General features: G+C 42.1%; 1 protein-coding gene across 3 annotated transcripts; it reads left to right on the top strand.

The window, feature by feature from the left end:
- Positions 1–938: 938 nt before the first annotated feature.
- Positions 939–24,124, top strand: dachc (dachshund c). 3 transcript variants are annotated; one of them, XM_041049834.1, is made up of 11 exons: positions 939–1,712; positions 8,865–8,974; positions 11,814–11,924; positions 15,351–15,529; positions 16,911–17,031; positions 17,159–17,293; positions 19,875–20,071; positions 20,737–20,884; positions 21,798–21,926; positions 22,116–22,220; positions 23,558–24,124. In XM_041049834.1, the coding sequence occupies exons 1-11, from the start codon at positions 1,129–1,131 to the stop codon at positions 23,593–23,595; spliced, it is 1,857 nt and encodes a 618-aa protein (XP_040905768.1). In that variant the 5' UTR covers positions 939–1,128; the 3' UTR covers positions 23,596–24,124. The 3 variants fall into 3 exon arrangements, with proteins under 3 accessions (XP_040905768.1, XP_040905769.1, XP_040905767.1); XM_041049835.1 differs by having other exon boundaries at positions 20,734–20,884; positions 22,149–22,220; XM_041049833.1 differs by having other exon boundaries at positions 20,734–20,884.
- Positions 24,125–25,948: the final 1,824 nt, after the last annotated feature.

Here is a 25,948-nt window from a genome sequence, read left to right as displayed (position 1 = left end):
AATGATGGGAGTGTGTGTCTGAGTGAGTGTGTGTGTGTGTGTGTGTGGACTGGATGAGGAAGCGGTACAGGGAACAGGTAAAGGGGTCAATTTGTCAAGCGAAGGTTATAAGCCCACACCTTATGAGCTTTTGTACAGTCTCTCATTTCTCTGGTTAGTGTCTTTCTGGGTCCTTTAGATTCAAATTCAGATTGAAATTTTTTGCTAATTCAAGCCCACAAAGGTATGGAGCTCAAACAACTTTACATTTATGACAAAAACCAGAAATGACATGTAACATAAATTGCTTATAAAAAGGTATAATATACTCTAAGAAGGCAACTGATTTATATGTTATTTTTGGTTTATCTGGCTCTAGTGACAAAATTAAACTAAACACAGATGTAGAAGTATGTAAGCTGACCTGATTTGATATTAAAAGAAAAAAAAACTTTGTTCTCAAATTGCTGTTTTTGTATTTTATTCACAAGCACCCTCCTGTTGGCTATTATCAGAAATTATCAGAAATATTTTTACATATTTGGAAATGTACATAACGAATATTTGCTCTCAACAAAAATAACTGAAGTGATCAGTTATTTTTTCAAGGATTATACAATTTTACAACAATTTAGTCCCAAACGGTGTTAAGGAAAGATTAGTGATACCATGAAGGGTTTTAAAAAATGCTATAAAGAAGAGTGATTAAGTACCACACATGCACTAAGTCTCATCAGAAGCATTAATATTAAAGTGTCTTTTCGTTAGGCGTTAGTAAATAGGCTTATCCAAAGTTTATGTGGGCTAATCTTTGCTCTCTCTCCCTCTGCTCTCTCTCTCCCTCTCTGTGAATGTGTCTCTCACTCCAAGAATATGCCCAGGCTCCTCCTCTTTATGATAATGTGACAGTAGCATCTCCAGCTCGGAGAGAAGCCTCCTCTCATTCTGATTCAACTATGTGATCTGTTTTTCCACACACGGACCTGTCTCCACTCCTCTCTTCTTCGTTTATCCCCCCTCTCCTCCTCGGCACACTCAATGCGCAGTTCCCTCTCGCGAAACAGCTGCTTTTGTTCGGCGAAGTTACTTTTTTTTTTAAATAGTTGACTTTGAAGTTTACTTTTTTTATTCTTTACATAATTCTCGGACATGACCACCATGGCAACTCCCGCTGCTCCGGCTCTGCTCCCCGCCGCTCCACTCGGGCACCACCCGGCGCCGAGTTCCGTCTCTCCGGCCACCAACTCTCCGCCACCTGCGGCCACCTCCGCCGCTTCTTCCCCGGCTCCACCGGTGGCGCACCCGGCGCTGCTTCACCAGTTCAGGGCGGACCTCTTACTACCGAACGGGACTCCGTTAAAGACCGGAGGAGCTCCCCTGTCCAGCAGCGCTAAGCCCGTGTACGCCACCCCGTCGCCCGTGGAGAGCACGCCGCAGAACAACGAGTGCAAACTGGTGGAGGTGAAAGGTGCCAAGCTGGCCTCGTTCACGGTGAAAGACACGGAGCTCATCTGCCTGCCCCAAGCTTTCGACGTGTTTCTCAAGCACCTGGTCGGGGGGCTCCACACCGTCTACACCAAGCTGAAACGGCTGGACATTACCCCGGTGGTGTGCAACGTGGAGCAAGTCCGGGTCCTGCGTGGGCTTGGGGCCATCCAGCCCGGGGTGAACCGGTGCAAACTCATCTCCAGGCAGGACTTCGAGACGCTCTACAACGACTGTACCAACGCAAGGTGAGTCAAGTGTGGGGGATAGGAGAGGGGAGGCTGGGGTGACAGTGTGATCTAGAGTTACCCAGTTTATGATGTGGGTGGGTGAGGGGGTGAGGGGGTGCAGCAGGTGTGCTTACAAAGCAGGTATAAGGGATTCAGAGCCAGAGATGGTGAACAAACAGGATTCTAGGGCCCTCTACTCACGCACCTTTATACTTTCTAGTCAAGTTCCAGGTTGGTGTTATGTTTTATGAATTAGGTTGTATGATACGATTAATGCATAATAGTTTTGCAATACTTCAGGACCTGGCTTTAGCTTTAGATACTGGGACATCTGCATGAGATTAAATTATGTGCTGCAGAAGCCACGTGTAAACTATATGAGGGGGGGGGGGGGGGATATTCCATAAATTACTTTTTCTGAAAATATGTTTTGTTTTTTTTTAAAACTCAAGGTAGTAAAGTGTGCTGATGATGACTGACTCGAGGTCCAGTTAACCCCTTTTTATTTACCACATAACTGCTGCTAGGCCTGTTACTAATTACCATTTTAACGGATGATGAACGTTGTGATTATGATGATGGTGTTGACGATAATGAATTTTAGTAATCCTAATAAAAAAAAAAACACTGTTAAAAGTTTGTCATGTTATCATAGGCTATGATCTCTCGCTCTCTCTGACATGCACACACACATATGCACAGTTTCTCTCTGTCTCTCTGACACACACACACATGCACACATTGAATCTGACACTGTCATTCTGAGAAATTGATTCTTCACAGAAATTAATTAATTTTCATTTGGCCCCAAGCGGCAGCTTAAATCAGGACAAGCTCACTCACTCACTCACTGATCCCTTTGCTCTCTCTCTCTCCTTCTCTCTGCCTCCCTCTCTCTCTCTCTCTCTCTCCCTCTCTCTCCTTCCTTAATAACTCGCTGTCTTATCATATCAACACTCTTTAGCCCTGAGCATCAGAACAGAGAAGATGATTAAATGAATTCTCGGTGTTTATGATGCGATTATGTAAATTAGCTGTTTTGCAGAACTCTGATGGTGACCAACTACATGGGTCATCAATCCAATACACCACAAAGATGTTTGGATAAAGGGCCTAAATTGGATGGGATTTGTGGTTTCCTGGTGCCTCAGTCTGCTGTTGTGCAGACCACATGCTCGTAACAGCATGGGTTTGAATCCAGAGGAGTGTGGATTAGCCTTAGTTTGGGGAATTTATATTGTTTGATAGTTAATCCCTGCTCCTTGGAGCATGAATGATCCAATTTACACCTGCCATTAAATTCAGATTGAGGATGCATCAAGATGTGAAGAGATAGACACCAACAGACTGATTTGGGAATGTATAAACTATTCCCCCCACCCTTTTTTTGTTTCTTGAGTGTAGGTCAAATCATTGAGGTGTTTTAATGTGGCCTATTTTTGTCTTTGAGCTACATTTTGATTTTAAAGCCAGGTGTTAGCTTTTGAGACAAGCATTGACTTGTTGAGCAAAACCACAAACACACCAGAATGAAACAAACTATTGTAAGAATCAGCTTCCAGATTAACACCTGCGCTGAAACATTTGAGGCCCTCCAACCAAGACAAAATACCCAGACCCATCCTCCAACTGCTTTGGGATTTCTTCTATGTCAGGTGTTAATGGGAACGTTGTTATACAACTTGAAAATACACAGCCCCCGCCATCTCTAATTATCCACACAACACTCAAACAGCCTTTAGTTAATGAGATCTGAAAACATCACTCGTCTGAAATCTTCAAACGACTTCCGTGATTCTTTGTCTGAAGGCTTCAAATGTGCTGTGGTAGCCATTAGTATCATCCCCCAGCATTAGAAGTTTTTAAGTAATCCCTCGTGTGGACGGAGCAACATACAGTAGCGGGAAAAAAGTGGGACTCAAGATGGTTATCGTTAAAGCAGGAAGGCTGGCTGACTAAACTCAAAGTTCCAAGAACATCTCCAAGAATATGATGTTAGGGCTCTCTGACAGCGTCAGGGCTCAGTGAGGTTTTTGTTACTGATTAAGACAGCCATCACTTATTATTTTCCAGTCCAGTACAGTCAGACAGGCTGAAGAAGAAATAACAGCCTTGTCGGGTAGTTTAACATGACTAACAGAAGAATTCACATGGATTCCTGCGCTTTATTGTTTTGGCTGTTTGTTCATTCATTGGTTTTCTTTTAAGATTAAAATTAAACATTCTGAAGCAGAGGTTACAAAAATGTCCTCTGTTTATCATTGTCTTTCCTTCTCCTCTTTGTCTCACTCTTTTACTCCTGCTGTGCACAAACACACACACACACACACACGCACTCTGACCACTGACTCATCAAACCATGAAGAAGGGCCGACTTCACCCTCAGTCAAAGCCTAGTTATAATTCATGCATAGGTGGCACAAAAACACACACTCTGTCTGCTCTCTCTGTCATCTCCAAACACACACACACTACACACACACATGCACGCAAACTCACACGGTCACGCCTGTGTGTTTGCTGGCTTTGCTGCTAAATGACATTAGTTCCACAGAGAGAACATGGCGTGTAGGAGGCAACCTGATCCTCCGTCCTTTTCTTTCTGCCTCACAAAGGAACAGTTTCATTCTCAGTTAGGAACACACATCAAACAGCTCGCTCAGGTCAAACTGTGTGTGTGTGCATATATTGTGTGTGTGTGTGTGTGTGTGTGTGTGTGTGTGTGTATATATATATATATGCGGTACAAGATCTCTTGTTACTTTTTAACATAGCGTGCGTTAATAACAACACGTGGCTTTTGCATTCGTGTGCATAAACATCTGTGGCAGAAGATATGTGTTTTTCACAAGCAATTCTGCTTTAAAGGCTTCGTTCTTATAAATTACCAAAAAAAAAAACCAAAACATTCTCATTTGCTATTTGATATCTACCGTGCCGATAGTTTTGGTCTTGTTTGCTCTCATTCTGTGATGTCTGTCTCTGAGATTCCCGCTTCAAGCCCAATAATATGAAGGTGAGTGGAATTTTGCTTATGCTGTTCAAAGTATTTAAAATCACATATAAAAAAATTGAACATCATGTATCTTCAGTAAAGATGTGCATGTTACCCTGGAGAACCGATAACAGACAGAAGGACATAGTTCTACATTAGGCCTACTTCTGATGAAAAAACACATTGTGTAATGCTGATTATTTTAAGTTGCTGAAAAAATGTCATTTTCTAAAGGTGCGAGCAAAAACAAAATTCCATTTACCTCCATCTCGTCAAGGTGGACGGAGAAAACTCAAAACCTCTGCACCTCTGCGCCAGCACGGCTAAATATCACTACAGATAAAAGGAGAAATATGTTTTTGGGTTTGTTTTTTTTTTGCAATTTAGATGAACTGACCCATGAAGTTATGTGTTGAAAAATATGTTTTAAAAAATTACACATTTTTATCAAGACCTGAGTTCATATTTCTTTGCATGTCTTAGAACCAGGGATACTCATATGAAGCAGAGCAGGTGTAGAATAATTATCAGGCAAAAAAGAAAAAAGAAAAGGAACTTCAAATCAAACGATGGATGATAAATGAGACAAAGCGGCCTGTGGAGTGCCACAAAAGCCCACTTTTTGTGTTCCTCTGTGGCAAACCTCGGCCTCGCAAGTTGGCAACAGCAAGCCGGTGTTGTGTGTGTGCGCATGGGAAGGTGGACTTCTCAAAGCTGAGCCCCACTGCCATGCCATAACTCACTGTCAAAGTCAGCAGCGGTGGGGTGAAGGGGAGGAGGGCTGTGTGTGTGTGGGTGTGAGTGTGTGTGTTTTAGGGTGGGGTGGTTAGCTCAACTTTAACCACCACACTCTTTTGATGTTTTATAGAGGAGAGCACGGTGAGATAGAGAGGGCCTCCATGTCTTCCACAGTGACAGGTCTTAATGGAGTACACACACAAGCGCACACACACTTTACACACAGACACACTCACCGTCTTGACATCGCCCTGACCCTGGAATGTGGGAGAGGAATGCAAGGCGGTATCAGTTTAGGAGATCAGATTCTTACTATGATCAAACGTCCAGTGTGTGTGTCTGTGTGTGTTTGTGTGTGTGTGTGTGTGTGTGTGTGTGTGTGTGTGTCATCCTGCCTGCTTCTGTCATGACATCATCACACAGGCTTTGCTAATAACAATGGCACATAAGGCTTTCTTTTTTTTTTTCAGCCCTCGATTTGAGAGGCAGATCACAACATCAATCTTTCTCTTCCTCCTCTAACCAGCAGCATAAGATTTCCTGCGTACAGCGACAACGATATGATTTATCAAACCGGACCGTGACGGTGAATACAAACCCATGTGATAAACACAGATAGAAAGGATGGGAGCATGGGAGCTGTAAACCGCCGCTAATATATTCCAAACAAAATCTTGTTTGAGCTAGTTCTCTTTTTTTTCCCCTCTCTCCCTCTCCTACACAGACTCACATAAACACACACACAGCTGCTACCTATCAGCACCTCAGTTCCTCCAAGCCAGTAGCTGTTCCACTGTTTTGACTGTAACACTTCCTCCTCTTTCATTACTTTTCTCTTTCCCCTCAGAGTGTGTGTGTTTGTGTGTGCATGGGCGTATGTGTGTTAGCGTAGAAGAGAGAGATCTGTCATCTTTGTTACGTTTTGTTTCTGTTCCACCTGTGCTAAGCTCCAGCTGCCATGTTTGGCGTTTCATGTTTCAGGTAACGCACACACACACACACACGCTAAGTGTGGAGGGCAGAACTCAATGTACAGAGTACCTTTTTTAACAAAATGTGTGTGTGTGTGTGGCCCGAGTGTTGGCATGAGGGAGGACGTCTGGGTGAGATTTTAATTAAAGTTTGAGACAAAGAGGTCATAACCCATACACCCCCTCCTCTACACACACACATACACAATTTATATACACACACTCACACACACACAATGCACTGTTTTCTCTCTTCCCCCTCCTCTCTCTCATTCCATCCCCTCAGCTTGATGACTTTTCCATGAAAGGCTTTTTCATTAATCCTACCTCAGGGAACCGGTGCTCTCCAACCTCACACACACACACAAAACACACTCGCATGCACACACAGACACATAGAGACACATAGACCTCCCTCTATGGGTCACTTTGATGTATCAACGCACTTGCAGACTAAACACAAAATTAGGATCCAGTTCTTTATGCCCCCTAAAATGCAACATATACAAAGGGAAGCACAAAACACACACACCCATCAACACACACACACAGGCCATTAATTAGTGTGTGCAAATAAACAGTAGTAAGGGAAAGGGAAGCGGCTGCAGTAAAAACCAACCACAGACTTTGGTCTCTGTGTATTTTATTTCCCCCCACTGGTGTTTGCTTCTGCATTTGTGTGCACGTGTGCGCGTGTAAGTGAATTCATTTGAGGTGTTTCAACATCAGTTGCAATAGAACTGTGTTGCTTTACCTTCAAACTTGAGACCTAAAAATACATTTCCTGCTTTTGTTAAGCACAGCAAGCTGCTCTATATGCACTGCAAAAAATACTGTGATGTGAATGCACCCTGGCCTCCAAAAGAACAACACATTCCCCCACACACAAACACACATACACACACACTTTCACAACTTCATCCCTCACATGCACATTCCTGCTTGTCTTTATGTCATGTTGTGTGTGTTTGAATATGTGTATGTCTACCTGAGTGTGTCTTTCTCACTGTCTACGTGCCTCTGTGTGTATGTGTGTGTGTGAGTGAGTGTGTGTGTGTGTGTGTGTGTGTGTGTGTGTGTGTGTGTGTGTGTGTGTGAGTGTGTGTGATATCTGATGTCAGCTGTCACATCCCAGTCGGTCTGGGCCCATAATAAGAGACAATAATAACAACTCATTAAAACCGAGGGCAGGAACTGTGGAGCTCATCGGCTCATCAAATTAACCTTTGAACACTTCATACACACACACATGCCAGACACAACTCCACACACACACGGATACTGGTGTGCACTCACACACACACACACATGCAAGCTACCTGTTTTTCTCCCACAGTTAGTGACTACACAATCTTTCTCTCTGTCTTTTTGTCTCTCTCCATCTTCCCCCCCTCTCAGCCAGTGGGTGTGTCAACAGGGGATTGGTCCTTTCTGCTGGGTAATTGATGAATTATATGCAATATGCAAATGAGGCGCCATTAATCTCCTGACTGACAGCTTCGTTTATGGGGCCTTAATGACGGCTGGATTAGATTCTAATTAAAATCTGCTCAAAGACACCCCACGCTAGGAAGCTGCTGCTGCTGCTAGTCTATCTCTCCCTCTTTTTTTTCACTCTTTCCCACCTTTTCTCACTTTCTCGGACTCGCCATCTATAGACGTTTACACCTCCTCATCTTTCCCTCCATCTCCCTTATCATCTTTATTGTCCTTTCTGTTTCTTTTGCTCTCTGTCACGCCTTCTTTGTCTCTTCTTTCCCGTGTCTTTTTTCCCTCTTTCACTCACTCTGTCTTTTAATATCATACACACACTTCACAGACACATACGCACACTTGCCCACAGACTCATGTTATCCGATGTCAGGCTGGTATGAAAGGAGATGAGCTGCGCTGGTTGTCATTAAGCCTGATGTGGCCCGTGTCATTTCCCCTGTCAGGACATTCACACCGTTTAGTCAGAGCCAAAGTGATGTCTGACAGTTTTTCACATACTTCCCCCCAGGATTGATTGAGCATGCCCGGCTCAATCAAACCATGTGAATCTGCTTGTAGTCACAGCCTTTATTGAGAAAATTTTTGACATGGCGGGAAAAAGGGAATGAATGACCAAATGAGGAAAGGATGGAGAGAGTAGGAGGCGAGCAAACACATTTAATAAGCAAACAAATGAATGAGTAAGCTGAACAGTAATGAGGTGCTTTATTGATGCCATAGGGAAACTCCTTTTCTGCTTGCTCGTATCCACAGGGAGGACAGATATGCTGTACAGCAGCCTTCCTGGAACCGGTCAGGTTTCAGTGTTTTGCTTGTTGACATTTCAGCAGGATCAGAGGTTCACAGACTGAAGGACAGTTTCTCTAACCGGGCCACCCATCTCAGTCTCAGCATGAAAAACTGACTGACTGAGGGAGTAAAGTATTAAACTGCCTAATGACTAATGTTAGCCCGTGTGTTTTCTGCTTGCAGTTCGAGGCCCGGACGACCGCCCAAGAGGCTGCAAAGTGTGACAGAGGGCGGGACTCACCACATGCTGTCCCACAGTGGTCTGATGCACGCTGGGATCATGCCTCCTGCAGGTGACCACCCAGGCCTCTCCGCTCACATACAGTACATATGTACCCATGTGCACACATGTACTTTAGAAACAGTATTTTTGTAATTTTGTTTTTTTCTCCATGATTTTTTTGCTCCACAATAATCACAGAACCACCACCCAAAAAAAAAAGAACTGGGATCTTGTCTACAGTCCATTTAGCAGCTTGTGCCATCTCTCTGCATACTCACCAAAAAAACCAAAACTTTGAGGGATCAGTTCAGCAGAAATACCGATGTTCTGAATCATAAGGACTTTTATCCGTTAAACTGATGTTACAGCAGTCTGGTGAAAAACAGGTTTTTTCCTTTACGTCTCCACAGAATGAATGTACTCTAACTCTCATCAGTGACGAGGATCAGTCCGTGACACATCAGAGCCCGTGGTCCAACCACATGACATTATGGGAACATAAAGTTGTAATGAGGAGAACAAAGAAATTGGAAAGCAGGTTTATTAATGAAAACCGTTGCCGTTACGGACGTGGAGCTATGTATAATATTTCAATGAAAAGGGTAAAAATGTGCAAATATTAAAATTAATTTGTCAGGATACATTTTTGATAGTTGTGTTATCTACAACTGCAATCAAAATTTGATATTGTGAAAGGCATTGTTATTTGTTCTGTTAATTTTAGAAAACGTTTTGTCAGTAACTGTCAAGAATTTCTTTAACAATTACTATTTATGCTATTAATGCTGATGCATTAGAACTACTGCTGCTACTACTACTTATTGTAATACTAAAATTACTTACATTTTTTTTCAAGTGTAGCACAATGAAATCTTAATTTCAAATAATTAAGTAAAGTACAAAATGACATAATTATTTTTCAACTAAAAAATATAGTTAAATCCTAAAAATAAAAAGGAAGGAACAACTTGTATCTGTTTCTTGTATCAAAGATTTATTCAAATTTTTTACGTTTTTCATAATACAAGGGTTTGCAATTCTTCAGAAGTGAACCGAAGTTACAGTACAAATCCCCTTTTAGCTCCATGAGCTGATTTAAAGAATGAATTAGTGACACTTTTTACTACTTTTCCTGCAGACCAGCATAATGACACATTTTACCCATCATCAGTAGTATGAAGAGGTGGGGTTCTGGGAGGCAACCTGTGTGTTGATTAATAAAATTAGCATACACAGTGCTGACACATGAGAAACAACTCATAACTTGCAAGCTTGGTATTTTTTCTTGAATTATAAGTACACAATGTCCCCTGTTAAGTTGAGCAAGACCTGTGAAACCACTTTTAAACCTGATGTACTGTTTGTTTGTGTGCTAGCATGTAAAATTTGTTTTAGGATTATTAATAATGAACAAAAATGTCCATGAAGGAAAATTTGTTACTTTTAATGTCAGAATTTGTAGATCGGTAGATTTGTAAGAACAGTCTTAGTCAACTGCCTGCTAAAGGCCATCTTGCTGCTTGTTCTTGTCACAAACAGTTGCGTGTTCGAGCCCCTGTCGTGGTGTGTATCTGTGTGTGTGTGTGCCAGTGTTTGTGAGTGTAGCACAGAGAAAGGGAGAAAAGTAATTGTTGGCACCTCACCGCTCTCAAAGTTGCCCTTGGCTTTGTGCTCTTCACTGCAACCTGATCTTTTCATTCCCCGCCTCAAAAGAAGCCATTTTCTATTAGCCTCCACTTCCTCTCACTGTTCAAAGGTGTTTGAGTGTGTGTGTGTGTTTGTGTGGGTGTTGTGTATGTGTGAGCGTTCAAGAGCATCTTTCTCAGTGGGAAAAGAGTCTTTTTCCACCAAAGGAGAGGGCACGGCGGCAATGTCAGCGCTACTGATTAGAACTGGCCACATGAGAGGGGGGAAAGAGACAGAGAGAGGGAGGACATTTGAGCGTAAAAGGCAGGAAAAATCTTTGATGTGATCCTCCTTAGTCTCTTTTTCTCGCCCTCGTGCACTCACACATACACACACGCAACACGGTGGCTTATGTCCCGCTGTGATGCTGACATTTGAAAAGGTAAAGTAAGGAGAGGGGATGGGAGGAGAGCAGGGAAGAGGGCACGAAAGAGAAGGGGAGAAGATGAGAAGAAAAGGAACAATTTGTTGTGGTTGTCGTCGTCCAGGACAGACAGACAATTCATCTCAGACACCCATTGTGTTAGAAAAAAAACACTCAGCAGTTCAGTTTGCTGCAAATGTTTAGATGTATCCCAGATCAGGAAATTAAGACTTATGGTTTGTTTGCATTTCCTCAGTGGTGTTTGCTCAGTTGTGTGGTTTGTCCAACTTTAATAATTCACTGTGTTTGTCTGTATTAGTGCAAGAGATATTTAATATTCTGTGGCATAAGATAGTTTTAAAGGTTGCTCTGTGGGTCAAACTACCATCTGAGGTTCAAGATAGAAATTATAATGTGGCTCTGCCCTGCTGCTACATTTTGTCATTCTCCATTACGTATTATCCAAAAGTGCACAACCCCTATTAAAAAGTATCTCCACTTTTTTTTTCTAATGCTTCTAATTTGTACTGATAAAGAAGTACTTTCTGGCTAAAAGGTGGAGCTGCCGCTGAGTGTCGTCCTATGTTCTGTGCTGTGGGATGTGACGTCCCTGTGTGGGAGAGATGAATGTCTTGGCTTGTTCCTATCACTGCTGATTCCCTGGCAGACTAAACGTCCAGTGCAGCGGTGCAGTCAGAATGAATGGCTGGCCTCTGTCTTCCCATGACAACCTCCTGCCTACCCACCGCTCTAATCCTCCACCAGGGCCATTGATCTGGCTCTTATTGATTCTTTCTCTTTCTTCCTTTCCTTCTTTTTCCTTTTTCTTCCTCTCTATACCTGTCTCTCTCTCTCTCAGATCTGTCTGCCCTGGCCAAGAAGATCAAGCTGGAGGCGATGGCCAGTTACCACAGCAACCAACAACATGGCGGGCCAAACGGAGAGAATGGTGACCACAACCCTGGACTGGGTGAGTGTCATCTGTTTGCCCATCTACACACACACACACTCACACGCATATTTCACGTGTGCGAAATGTTTAATTACGGTCGTATAACGTGTTGCACGGTTGTTGTCTGTACACATCTGTGATGCCAAGTCAATACAACTTGAGCAGCTGTGTTTATGTGCGGCTGCTGAACCAAGCTGATTAAAACCAGGATATGACATCACCACTGCTGCATGTACGTTTCCTCTGTGAGACGATGAATGAAAAACAAACTGCAGCAGCCATGAGTCAGTTCTTGAGATGAAATTATAAATGGACACCTGGGTCACGTAATCCAAAACCATCAGAACATAATAAGCAGATCTTTTTTATCACCCATTCTGTATTGTTTTCCCACTATTTCCAGGTTGTGATAAATGCCTGTAAGGGTGAATATATTGCCTTCAGCTTGGATCGGTTTACATACTTGTGGGATTCAAAGAGATTCACAAAACGTATCCTGAAAAACACAATTGGTCATCCGTTCTGTAGTCTGAAAATGCTGCCAGCAAATCATTACTACATATTAGTCATCACATCAAAAGAGCTTAAAACCCAAACCACCTCTGTTACTCATGCTTAACGTGACATTAGTCTGTTGTATCAAGTAATATTAGGTCAGGATTTACAGGAAAAAAAAGAGTTGAGTAAGCAGTGTGTTTCCATTTACAGTTAACTGTTCATTTTGATCCTAGAAAACACAGAATCACTTACTTTTGGAACCAAATCCTTTGCGGCTTCTCATTACATGTTCAAGTATAATTTTTAGTCATGTGCTATTAAAAACTGTTCCCTTTACTGCGCGTACCCCTGGCTTTGCAGTGAAGGAGAGCAGCCAGCAAAAGTGGAGCACCAGTGGACGGGAGCAAGCGTACCCGGGATGATAGAGAGATGAATAAGATGAGAGGCTGAAACCAAATCAATAGTCTTCTCTCTAATTCACTATCCTGAATGCAAACGACAAACGCTGGACAATCGATGGCGGAACGGACACACGCACGCACACGCACGCCCGCTTTCACGCAAACACCAGTACACACACACAAACAAATCAGGCGCACCGCCCCCTCTGTTATCGACAGGTTAAAGCGACATCATTGTGTTTAGACAGATGACAGGGCTTATGGAGGTCTGTGTGGAATATGCTATCAACCTGGGACACATACACTTAACGTGGAGCATACTGTGAGGCTTTAGGACAGAAATGAAAATGAAGAAACTGTCCTTGGGTTTTTCAGAAATTACAAGGAGACTGAAGTAAAATCACCACGTTTTAAGCTTGTTTTTGTGTGTGTGTGTGCGTGCGTGCGTGCGTGCGTGTGTGTGTGTGTGTGTGTGTGTGTTGTAAATTTTTCTCTGTAGCCTTGTCTGTAAACACTCCCAGTCTTAAGCATTGTTTACTATTGTATACACTCAGTTACTGCCAGCATCTGTGCGCAGTTTGGTGGCATGGTTACCACCAGCCATTATAAACCTGTAAAGCTTAATCACTGTTAATGATAGAGTCAAGTGGAAACACACACACAAACACACAGCTCAGGCATACATACACACATAAGCACGATGTGTTTTTTTTTCCATACCGCCACCCACGGCCTTATGGGAAGGATAGACCCCTACCAGATCTCTAACCACTACAAAGGCAATCTCAGATTACACACATGCACACACTCACAAATGCTGAGTGTGACACCTTATGGGCTGGGGAAGAGCGGAGAGCAGCCATTTCTGCATTTAACAAGATCTTCTGGGAAATTTACAGTAACTGTTTGTTTACAGTAATGGTTTGTTTGGATAAACATAAGAGAGGCACTTTGACTTTTGATGTTTTTTAATGAAACATAAGAGAGAGTGATGGGAGGGCAGAGAAAGTAGAAAAAACAGAGTTAAGAAGAAGGAGAGTGAAAATGAAATTATGAGAGGGGGACAGGGAAGGGACGGGTAGTGGGGGGGGGGGGGGGGGGGGGTGACAAAAGTGGAGTGCTGGTTTCTAACCAAGGCTTAATATTTGGAGTTGGCTGCTAGTTGATTGTCGGAGCATCTGGTTATTTAGCTCCATTCAGACAGATCTTTTGTTTGGATTGGTTTCTGCTCTGGGCAAGTGAGAGACTAATCTGCCAAATGCACAAAGCACTGCACATATGTCCAGCGAGCCCGACTCATAAAGTCAACGCCTCACTCTTTCTTTCTTAGTTTGCTTTTTCTTTTCCTTTCTTTCTCTTTTCCTTTCTTTTTTCTCTTTCTTTCCCCCCCCCCCCCCTTTATTTGTTCTATTTCATCTGTCCTCTTTGGATAGCCTTTTTTTGTTTCCATGCACTCGTTCTATTATTTGTGACAATTGTGCGGAATAGAGTCCAAGATTTTTTCCTTTGTGTTTATAATTACCCAGCGTGCATTGCTGGCCCAGCACCAGGACTGCCATCAGCTTCTTTTGTTCCACTTCCTCCCTGTGTTTCTTTTGTTTTTGTTTTTCCTTTTATTAAATGATAAATATTTATGTCATTTCTCCCCCCCCCACAGGATTGTTTGTTTCATGAATAGAGGGACTGCAACAACCCACTAGGTTGCTGTTGAGAGGAAGGATTTTCTTTAAAGATTGTGGATGCTTGTCTTAAAGAGAGGCGTGCGAACAACAGATTGGCCAAGATAATAAGAGTTTGGTTTGAACCTCTTAAAACATGTTGAATTATCGTCAAGAACGCCAGGGAATTTAAAAAAAAGTTAGCCAGTTTTCCTTAACTTTGGCGAGGGTGAATTTGTGTTTTTGCAGATGACACTCATGAAAAGCATTTAAAACTTCACAACAATATCTTGAGGTCATCACTGTCTTTACATCTTCGTGTTGTGTATTGAGCAAGACGAGTGTTTCTCAGTCATGTTTTCTTCCACTTCACAACCTCTTTATCTACTCTCCTCTTGCGCTCCTCTTTTTCCACACTCTTCATCTCTAAACCCTTGACATGCATATGCACACACATTTTCGAGTAGTGGTTTAGAAGGAGAGCAGTCATCCAGGTAATACTGACATCACAGAGGAATGATATTGGTATCCAGTTCCAGTCCTGTCATCAGAGAACCAGAGGTGTGGTGTGCTTTCAGTTCAGTACGCACCATAGGACTGAGCAGAGGGAGGCCTTTAAGACATGATGGTTAAATACAACTGACGCAGAAGTGTAAGAAGAGAGAGACCAGACCTGTTTCATGTTGTGTTCATGTATACTGCAGCTTTGATGGCCTTTAAACAGAGCTGCTGGTCTGACCTTTACCACATGAGAATCTACGGACTCTTACTCCACTGTGCTCTCTCTCACTCTCTTCTTCAATACTTATCTCTTTTATTCTATTTTACTTTATTACCATTTTACTTTATTTTATTTTATTTTACTTTATTTTCTTCTGTTCTTCCAGTTCTGGATCAGTTGCCGTTCATGATGATGTCACATCCTCTGATCCCTGCCAGCCTGGCGCCGGCCTCCGTTTCCATGGCGATGGGCCAGATGAACCGATTGAGCACACTGGCGAGCATGGCCAACGTGGCGCAACTTCACGCCAACCCCCCTGCCAGGGCTCCCACCTCCGTCATTAAGGTGAACTGCGTGGCCCATCAGTCCTGGTGCATCTGACCACCAGCCAGTAATCGTCTGAGTCCATGTCACACACGGGGACTGTAAATTAAATCTGAATTTTAGTTACATAAAAAGTGTTGTTTCAGATTGAGGCCTCTGAAAAAACAAAAGACATCACTGAATTAAATAAATTTCCACCTTGCTTTTAACAGCCAAAGGCATATTTCTTATGCCCTAGATTTAAAGATGAATTAATATTTTGATTGTTTACAGAATTTAGAATCAAATTTCTCTCTCTTACAGCTATGGTTAGAACTTAAAACCGGTAATTGTCTAATGGTGGACATCCAAGTTTTGGATCACTACCAGAATGTAATCAGTTGTCCCTTGGCTTAAGGCCAATCCCATATCTATTTATAAAATTTGAGATACCCTGCCTACAGACAGAAACTGTGACCTTTTTAGCCAAGTTGACGTTTAGAAGGTATATATATATATATATATATATTTTTTTTTTTTTTTTTTTCCCCCCAAAAAAATTCATGTTGTAGGCGTCACTCCTCACAAAATATTATATCACATCATGTCCTCATCAGTAGCAGGAAGTAATGTCTCCGGTCGTAATTTTAACGATGTGGACCATTGTTTTTCAAATACTGGTCTTAGTCCAAAGATGGTTTACAAGGCTTATGGAAATGAGCACCACATTTTTCTGTAAGCACCAAAGAATACCAATTTACATTTCCAGGCTGTTCCATGTCCCGAAGAACATAATTTCCTTCTGACTAGGTGATTTGTGGAGGTGACTTTATTCAGCCAAAATGCAGCTACTACATATTTCATCAAAACTAAGATCAGGCCAGAAACTTTTTCAACATCTGTTTTACCATATAAAAATTATTATGCCATATAAATGCGTAAGTTCTGTGAAGATATAAGCTTTGCACTTTGCATAGAGATGAACAACGAGATAGCAAAAGACATCCATCCATCAGCTATACCTTATCCTTTTGAGGGGTCTAAGGAGGGTTGGAGCCAATCCCAGTTCACACTGGGGCAGGGGCAGGGTACACACTGGGCAGGGTGACAAACAACCATTCACAACTACAGACAATTTAGAGAGTTAACCAAACATTCAAGTCTTTGGCCTGTGGGAGGAAACATGCAAACTCCACACACTGGCCCCAGCTGGTGAGCAAGTTTGAAGAGAGCTATATCAAGTCATATGTCATAAAGGCAGTTATACGACATATTGAGAAAGGCTCAGTTCCAAGGCTGGATTTTTAGGTACTGGCAGAGATACAAATGTCACTGGCATTTTGAGGCTTTCTTGCGCCTGAAACCGAACTTGGAAGTTATGGTTTCACTTTGGCCCTTTATAATCATTTTTGTTGTTTGGTAGGAACGAGTGCGTGACAGCCCCTCGCCTTCTCCCTCATTGGAGGAAGCTCAGATGTCATCTCATCACAGCAGCAGTGTGTCAAGTTCACCGTCTCACACAGAACGCACTGCAGAAGCCACACGTACGTACTTAACTGTGTCATCTACCCACGGCAAGGTCGTGTTCTCACAAAGATTAAAGAGGCTTTAACTGTATTCATACCTGTGAGGAATTTATGGTCCTTTTGACTTTTAACATCTTCTCTCCAGACCCACTCCATGACGGCCTGTCATCAAGTCACAGTGTGTTGGGACATTCCCCTGGTGTGGTGCAGGGGTCCAGAGAGACAGATGTGAATCCAGTGGAATACAGCAAGGAGAGCAAGAGGAGCCACACTGACAGAGGTAAGAGGCACTATTATGTTTCTATAACTTGGGTCAGCACTGGTTCTTGTTTGCACAAAAAATATATATTATTATTATTTTCTTTCATCTTGTATTTAGATGTCTGTAGTCTTGTTTTGAAAGTAACATGGATTGTCTTGCATTACACAAATTTTTTGAATGACTGTCAACTTCACTTCAAAGGTCAAGTTCTTGCTGTTTTCTGAGAATTTCTTGTTACAGTCAATCATTTAATGGCTGTTAAGGTGTAATGATTATTTCTCAGACAGATCAAATTGCCTTTGAACGAAGTCTGTCAGTACAGTACATTAAGCATTCAGTTTCCATCCAATCCGTCTGTCTATGTCATCATTTGCACTGTGGATTTAAACACTTGTGTCGACTGTGTGATCGTTTATTTAACGCTGTTTATTTACAAGAGAAAGGGTTTCTAACAGTTTGACAAGAGAGAAATATTTCAGTAACAGGTCGATAAGGATTCACTGTCTCACCCCTTCTCTCCTCCTCCTCTCCTCCCCCTCTCCTCTTCGCTGTCGGTGGCCCTCCTGGCTTCCCGCAGAGAGCAAAGACAAATAATTCTGCAAAACAGGGCTCCATTAGACCAGGAAGCGGTGTTACATTAGCGAGCCATTTGCCGGGCCGCGGCCTAACGAGCCAGGCGGCCTCCCGCGCTCTCAGCTGGACCTCATCTGCATAACGACTGCCTCCCTGTCGTTAGGGCCTGCGTTGCCACGGCGCTGCAACGTCAGTTGTTTGGTTCTCTCTGTCAGGGAGGTTTGCATTAGCTTAATGAGGACTGCTCAAGGACAAACAGTCAGCAGAAATCTACAGCGAGAGGGAGAGAGCGGGAGAGAAACGGAGAGTTTGTATGTGTGTGCACGCGCCTGTGTAAATGTATTCTAATACTGAATCACATTATTCAGTAATCGAATCTAAAAATCACAAAGGCCTCCCAGGTAAGGTTTCAGATGCTGTCAGGTATCTGTGAACATATTGACAAAACAGTGATGGCACCAACAACGTGAATGCCATGCATCACACATCACATTTATGCAATTGATTTTCAATTGATTTTCCTGCATGCAAATGAAACACATGTACATTTGCTGGATTGCAGGCTTTTGTATTTGACCTAGAACATCACAGGATAGGTTTATCATGGATTGAACGGAGTTTCAAAGAGCACTTCAGCGCTGTCATTCTGTCAATCCATTGCATGATAATCTCTGAGTGTGTGTGTGTATGCGAGTCAGTTTTGGCTGTGTGTGCTGTTTCAGTGGTCTTTGAACAACGTATCCATGCAGCAAAGATCAGAGGCCATCCCTGACACCTCACTCCCATTAACCAAACATCAGCAGAATTTTATTCTCTCTCTGTCTCTCTCTTTCTCTCTCCCCCCTCCCTGCCTCCCTTGCTCTTCCGCTGACTGGCAGTCTTCACGTGGTGAAGTTCATTAGCCCTGGGGACGGGTGGGAGAGGAATAAGAGAGGGGAAAAAGAGAGATGAAGTTAGGAGAAAAGAGAAAAACAGACAGTGACCTTGGTTAGGGAGATGGGTAAATGATCAAACGAGCTGGCAGCCGCGTGTATGTGTGTGTGTATTTATACCAAAACGTGTGTGTGAGTGTGAGGTAAAGTAGGCGTAAAACAGTAACTCAATAAAGGATCAGTCACATCCAAGGAGCCTTGGGAGCCCACGCTGCTGACTGCGCACTTCAGCGGCTACGAATGTGTGTGTGTGTGTGTCTGTATGTGAGCCACAGGAGTGTAGTTGGATGCCCTCCGCTGAGCTCGCCAGCACCTGCTAATTACCTTTCTCTACAGAGCAATGCTTTTAGCAAGAAAGAGGGAGAAAGAGGAGGGGGGGGTGGGGGTTGTGGGGGGGTATTGCTTCTCATCTGTGAAACACCTTGAATGTGACAGTTGCCAAGACGTGTGGCCGAGGCGGAGTAGGGGAGGTGGGTGGATTTGGAGCAGAAGATGCTGTGGTCAGCTAAGTGGAGAAAACACTGTCATTTGTCACAGACAGAGAAAAGTGCCAGATATTACATCGCACGTTCACACTTGTCTCTGCTCCAATAACCGCCGGACTCCCAGGACGTCTTCGTCCTCAGTGGCTCGGATGACAGTAAACGTATAAAGTGAGCAACTGCCTGATGTGGTGGGGGGAAAAAAAATGCAGAAAATGGCTAATCTTCGTCTCCCTCACTGTCACGAATCGGGAACATGCAGTTCTCAGGTTTACAAACAGATGGTCATCCATAATGCAGCTTCTTAGCTGTTTTATGGGAGATGTCAAGCTGTGATGCATTATCAATAGGCAGAGTGCCATCTAATAAAGGGTAACCACATTTTCAAAACCCCAAACCAGGACTTCTGTGTACATGTACACGCGCTTGCACACTCAGTAATTAGCGTAAACACCTATTTGCTGTTGGGCTTGACATGTTTACAGGAAATTAAGCAAATGTATTAGTAAGCTATAAATTATATTAATTTGCATTCAACCTTGGTTGCATATTGTTGCTTATTATTTTATTGGCATTACTGACTAGACATCAAAATATCTCTTTGCCCTGCAGATAACAGCTCCTTGGCCACTCAGACAACCCGAGAGAGCTGTGATAGACAAGTCTACCAGAAACCCCCATCAGGCAGGGAGGGCTGTGAGAGGGTATCTTACCCTGCAGGACAGAAGCTCCCAGCAGGTCTCCACCACACTCCCTTCATCTTCCCCGAAGGCTTGTCCTCCATAGAGACCCTGCTCACGAACATCCAGGTGAGGCTCTGCCGGGGCTTTATTATTATCATTATACTCTGAGATGAATAGGAAGGGAGATGAGCCACTCTTTGGGATTTCCTGAAATGGTAAATAGCAGACGAGGCAGACATTTAAGATATGCGGTAATTGGGATGGGCGTGTGCTGACCTGCTTCTCAGATTTTACATGTCTTTGTTATGGCAGAGTCACAATGAAAGCACTCACTGGTTTGGTTTTCACAGGACAAAAAAAAAAACAACAACATGTTTTTAACCTCATCTGACCCTGATGGGATGGCTGTTTCCTTTTTAGCGTGGAGTTAAAAGATCGGCGTTGATTTCCATGAAGAAAAATCTTATTTATTTGTTTTGTTTTGTTTTTCCTTTCCTGTCTGAGTAAACCCAGGAATTGCCTGAGGAAGAGCCAAATTCTTTGTAATCGTTTTGCTTTTACAGTGAGGTGGTTAACACACTCTTTTTTTAAAATTAACTTCCTGTCTTTTTAAATCATTTTAATCTTTGTTAAAGCATCATCAAAAGAGAAATATTTACATAGGATTAGGTGATTAAGTAAAGTGAGGGTTCTGTGTGGTGTATTTTAAAATGCTTAAAGATAACTGGCATGTCTCCTGGCTTTTGTTCAGTGTGTAACCTGTTGATGTGTGCCTGTGTGTCTCCAAGCAGGGTCTTCTGAGGGTTGCCATAGAAAACGCCCGGGCGCAGGAGAAGCAGGACCAGCTGGAGAGGACGGAGCTGAAGATGGAGCTGGTCCGAGAGAGGGAGCTCAGAGAGACCTTGGAGCGACAGCTTAGCATCGAACAGAAAAACAGAGGTAGACCATTAAGCATCACATACAGTAATATGTACAGTAACAGGCTCTTCCGTGGGAATTATTTTAGTCGGCAAATGTTGTTCTGCACCTTTATAAAACTACCATTCAAAACTATCAGTGTTATAATTCGAAACACTTACATGGTGTTAATTTTTACATCTAAACACTGACCTTCTGCTGTGCAGCAAGACCAGGTTGATGTAATCCACTTCCACGCTGACAGGACGTCCAATAACTTGAAAATCAGATCAGGAAGTGAGGACACCTACTGTATATTACCCCCTTAAAGCATCTGCAGAGGTGAATTAGACTGAGGTTGGCAGTATTCTACAAACTAAATCAAGTTTGGCATATTCACAAAAGCTGTCATATACAGCGCAGTGAGAGAAAATGCCAGTCAAGGGCAGTTTCCTTGATAAGGTCACACAAGATTTGGTGAAAGGTGACATTAAAAAATGTGACCCAGAAAAGCCAGTCACATGATTTTGTTGACCAGTTGCAGGTGACAGTTTATGGAGAAGTTGTAAAATAGGATTTTGATCTCTCAGACTAACAATGCTGTCATAAACCTGTCAAACATCCTCTATGAATACAATTTAATTTCATGCAGAGTATGCACTGTGAGCGTATTGCATATAGCCTCACTCACCAACTATTAATACCTCATTCAAACCTTAGCAACACATTGTAAGTCCACAATATCGTCAAATCTCTCACCACCAAGAAATATAATAAACATATTCCTGCAACAATAGATATAAAGGAGGTTGTGTTTTGAAATATTAGAGGCAAATAAATGAGTGTCTGAGTCATTTGATTGCTAAACACACTTGTAAATGTGTACTTTTCATCATCTGTTTCATCATCTGTCCTTCCTTTTCTTCTTCTTCTCCTTTTTTTCTTCTCTTTTTAGTTCTGATCCAGAAGCGCCTGAAGAAGGAAAAGAGAAGTAAGAGGAGACTACAGGAGGCCTTGGAGGAGGAGGTCAAACTCCGTGACCAGGCGGAGCACAGCCTGCTGCACACTGCCAACACACACACAGGTACAGGCGCCGCAGCTTTTCAGAGATATCGTATATAATCATATTTCTGTTGTGACTCATAATTGGGCTAAAAGTTGTGTGTAATCCTCATTTTCATATTAAATGTCACCAAGCCTTCGGTGCAACACAGCCTTGACTGTTCATTAGCCTCAAATTAAGTGTCCTTATTAATTAATGACCAAACCGCAGGCCATCAATCATCAGCAGCCCCTCCTCACACAGAATCTGTGACCCAGGACGTGGATGGGAGCAACCATGATGACAACAGGCTGGACACCAAGGCAGCAGTACAAGGTACAGGTGTCGAGATAACAAAAAAAAAAAAAAAAACCCACAGTATGTAGCTGTGAAAACTGCTTTGTATTCTGATAATTCAAAATGTTTTAGTTATGAAATTCTGAAAACCAAATGACAGTTTAAAGGAAATTAAGGCAGAAAATCTTATTATAGAGTTATGAAAATTCATGTCAGCTCTGTTACCTAAGACCAGTAAATTAAGTAAAAACATAAAAGTTACTTTAAACTTAAAAGTTTTTGATGCTGTTCTCTCTGAAATTAGGTATACCAGCTGATTGAGCCTGTGATCTTTTCCTGAGTGTAGATCTAAAAAAAAAAAAAAAGAAAAGTATGAATTAATTTGTTTAGAAACAAAGGCATGTGTGTCAGTGTTTGTAAAGTTTGAGGGAATTACTCAGTCATTAAAAGTCGTAACTTGGCCGTCATGCTTACTAAAAAAGGCCATTTCAGTGCAAGAATTGTGAGATAAACAGCAATATACCTGCTGTGGGGATTTATTTAGCTCCTATCAACTGAGCTTGGACAACAGATTTCATTATTTCACCTACTGACTGCTTTTGATGCTTAACTGACCAGTCTACTGGAAGGGTTTTCAAAGATTTCACAGGGAGACTGCTCCTGAGAAATTGAACAAAATTAAATGAAGCATGAGGCAGTTCGCTGAGGCTACCCTTTTAATGGAGACAGGCGTTTAATGTATTTATTTTGCCAACATTATTGTCTTCACAGGGATAGATTAATGAGAAAATACCACATGTAACATCTTAAACAGACAGAAAAAGAAATGGCCGTGATCTCTAGCCCAGCCTCATCAAAAGAGTGCACGGCTCCAGCCCACCTCTGCTCCACACCGTGCCAGGACTGCCGTACCAGACAGCATGCTTGTTCAAAAGCAATTTTTAATTGAATGTCAGTGAAGCAAGAAGAAAACTGGCCACTAATTAACGGCTGTCTTAATTGTCCTCATGACGAGTTTGTTTGGACATCATTTGCATAATTAACACCCAGTAATAAATCATTTAAAGGGGAATTGTCTGTCAGACAGCAGGGCAGGATGTGGTTTCTTTGTGCCAGGAAGTTTTATCACTAAAAATAGGGATCAGGGGCCGAAGAACACTTTCAACTGAGACTTAATAAATAATGATCTTTTATTAATGATCCAGTTGTATTTCACCTTCACCTCAAAATTTGTATGAATGAATTAATTGTATACAGCATTTTTCTTCCTACTCTTACTGCCACTCTTAATTTATATTACAACTTACAAAGAGAGAGTTGAAATGTTTAGAATTTTCATTGCACTTTATTAATCTGGATTACTTTGTGGATTTCAGAGGGCAGAGTGTTCCTGCAGACCACTGGGATGTACTGAAGATGGGATGGAAGGATGAATGGACGGATGAATGAATGGGTGGATGGATGGGTGGGTGGAAGAATGGAGTGACGAAGATTCCTCATTTATGAGAAATACAATCGACAGGCATGCTCAGTGGCGCGGTGGCATCTGAGATACGCATCACCTTCTCAAGAGGACTCCCCTACATTTCCAGGGTGACATTTGAACTTATCCATTGTTCTCTTGTTTTAATTTATTGCATTTATCACCGAATCTTGGCCGTAGTGGGAACAGTACTTTATTCTGATGATGTGTTTGACTGTGTTTCTTTCAATCAAGGTTTTTAGATCCTAGATGAAGATGACCATAGTTGTTTTTTGTCAGTGCTGTTTATCTGGACACAAGTGCTGAATATTACTTGTAACAGAGTTGTGTACATATATATAGTCATCATTTTTGTTATTATTATTATTATCAAAGAAAAAAAACATAATGGCATGTTGTACAGTCAGTAAATGACTTGTATTGTGTATGTTATGCAGTAGTGCAGTTTGACAATACAAACAATACAAACCCTTTTTATTAAATTGTGTTAGTGCTTCTTTCTTATTTCCTCTAGTCTCATCATTTGTTTAATTGTTTTTTTATGTGAATAGATAGTTTTATTGATCCCTCTGAAATACATTGCACCCTTTTGAAATGTGGATTCATATGATACTTTATTTGTTCTTTTTTTGTGACAAACACAATAGCTCTGCATCCTGTGATACAGTAAACCCCTGAGATTTGTTTTGTTTGTATGGAGGAGGGAGGGGGTCCATGTGCCTGCATGCCTATACATATATGAGGGTGTGGGGAGTGGTGTGACATTGATTCTTGCTCCATCTCCAAAAACATGCACGTACGTATTGACAGACAGAAAGGTGCTGAGCAGGGTCACATGTAAACCGTCCTTTAGTGAAACATGTTGACGATGCACTACGGCTCTGTGGCTGCTCTCATTTTTATCATGTTTTCCCTCAGGACAGAGAGGGGTGAGAAACTTTAAAAGCAAAACTTGAGTCAGTAAATAGTTGAGAGCACATTTCTGATAAATTTGTACAAAGTTATGAGAAAGAATGAAGAAAGAAAAAGGATGTTTAAAAAAACGATTTTTTTCTGCGTGAAAATTTGTGAGTCTTTTATAATCTTTGCTTGCCAAATACTGATATTTCAGGAGATGGAAATATATATAATTAAACTAATGAATAAGATCCTCTGACGCATTTTGGACTGAAGCACTGTAAATGTCTGGTAACGTAAATCAACTGTAGCTCAACGTGAATTAGAAAAACTATGACTAACCTGTATATATATAAGAGATATTTGAAAGCATCAAAACTGAAGTCAGGAGTGTTCTAGTCCAGTAAAAGCAAAGAGTGTGCAGCTGTAGACATGCAAAACCACACCACACAAGTGTTCCTCGACTAATGCAGAGGGTAAAAGGATGAATATGTAATAAATTATGTGAGGGGTCAATGATCAAAACGCTGTCGAACATACTTGAAGCAGATAATTTCCCCTAGGAGAGACAGTAGTCGCTCACTGGCAAGCAATATTAAGTTTTCCTAAGTCCTAAATGACATATTTCACATTGTTCTGAATCCGTTTGTTGTGCCAAAAAAATCTTTGTGGTAGGCCAGATTTTGCTCATGCAACCTTGTCTAAATGTGCAGTGTGCCATTTCCTGGACACAGGCAGATAAGCTGTAATGTGGGACTAAAACAATACCTCTGTTACAAGCAATTCTTCCTGAATACAGAGTGGGTGACAAGTGAATAGCAATGATTCACATAAATGAATGTGTGAATGAGTCATCAGCTTTTCAGATGACCACCTCAGAGGCTGTCTTGACTAAAAAAGGTTTGTGACTTCATTCAGCACTGCTCTACTCTTTCACGCTCCCTTGTATCTCTCTCTCTTTCACACACACACACACACGTACACACACATCCCTCACAATTCACCGAGTAGCATTGTCCTGCTGAGAGATGTGTAATGGAAAAGATAAATGGAGGATAAAGCTAAGGTGACAGGACCGAGCATGCATGTGTGTATGCGTATTTGCATGTGTGTGTGTGTGTTTCTGTGTGTGTGCGCCTGCATGTGTGTACTGCACAACAGACCAGCAAACCATCTGCTCATCTCCTCTTAATGAACAAAGCAAACAGCAGGAGTCAAGGCTGTCTCCAAATCTGGAGTCTCTTTATTGGTAAGCACACACAAACACACACACATACACATACGCACATCTTTGCGCTGTTTAATCTGATTATCTTTGATTGAGAACAGGGGCAAAGCAACCTTTTTAGACCTCACTCCTACATCAGTGACAGAGAAGGTCTGAAAC

The sequence above is a fragment of the Toxotes jaculatrix genome, chromosome 11 (genome assembly GCF_017976425.1).
Source record: "Toxotes jaculatrix isolate fToxJac2 chromosome 11, fToxJac2.pri, whole genome shotgun sequence".
NCBI lineage: Eukaryota > Metazoa > Chordata > Actinopteri > Toxotidae > Toxotes > Toxotes jaculatrix.
The sequence above is the reverse complement of the archived record's forward strand: the minus strand, read 5'-3'. Positions and strand labels throughout refer to the sequence as shown.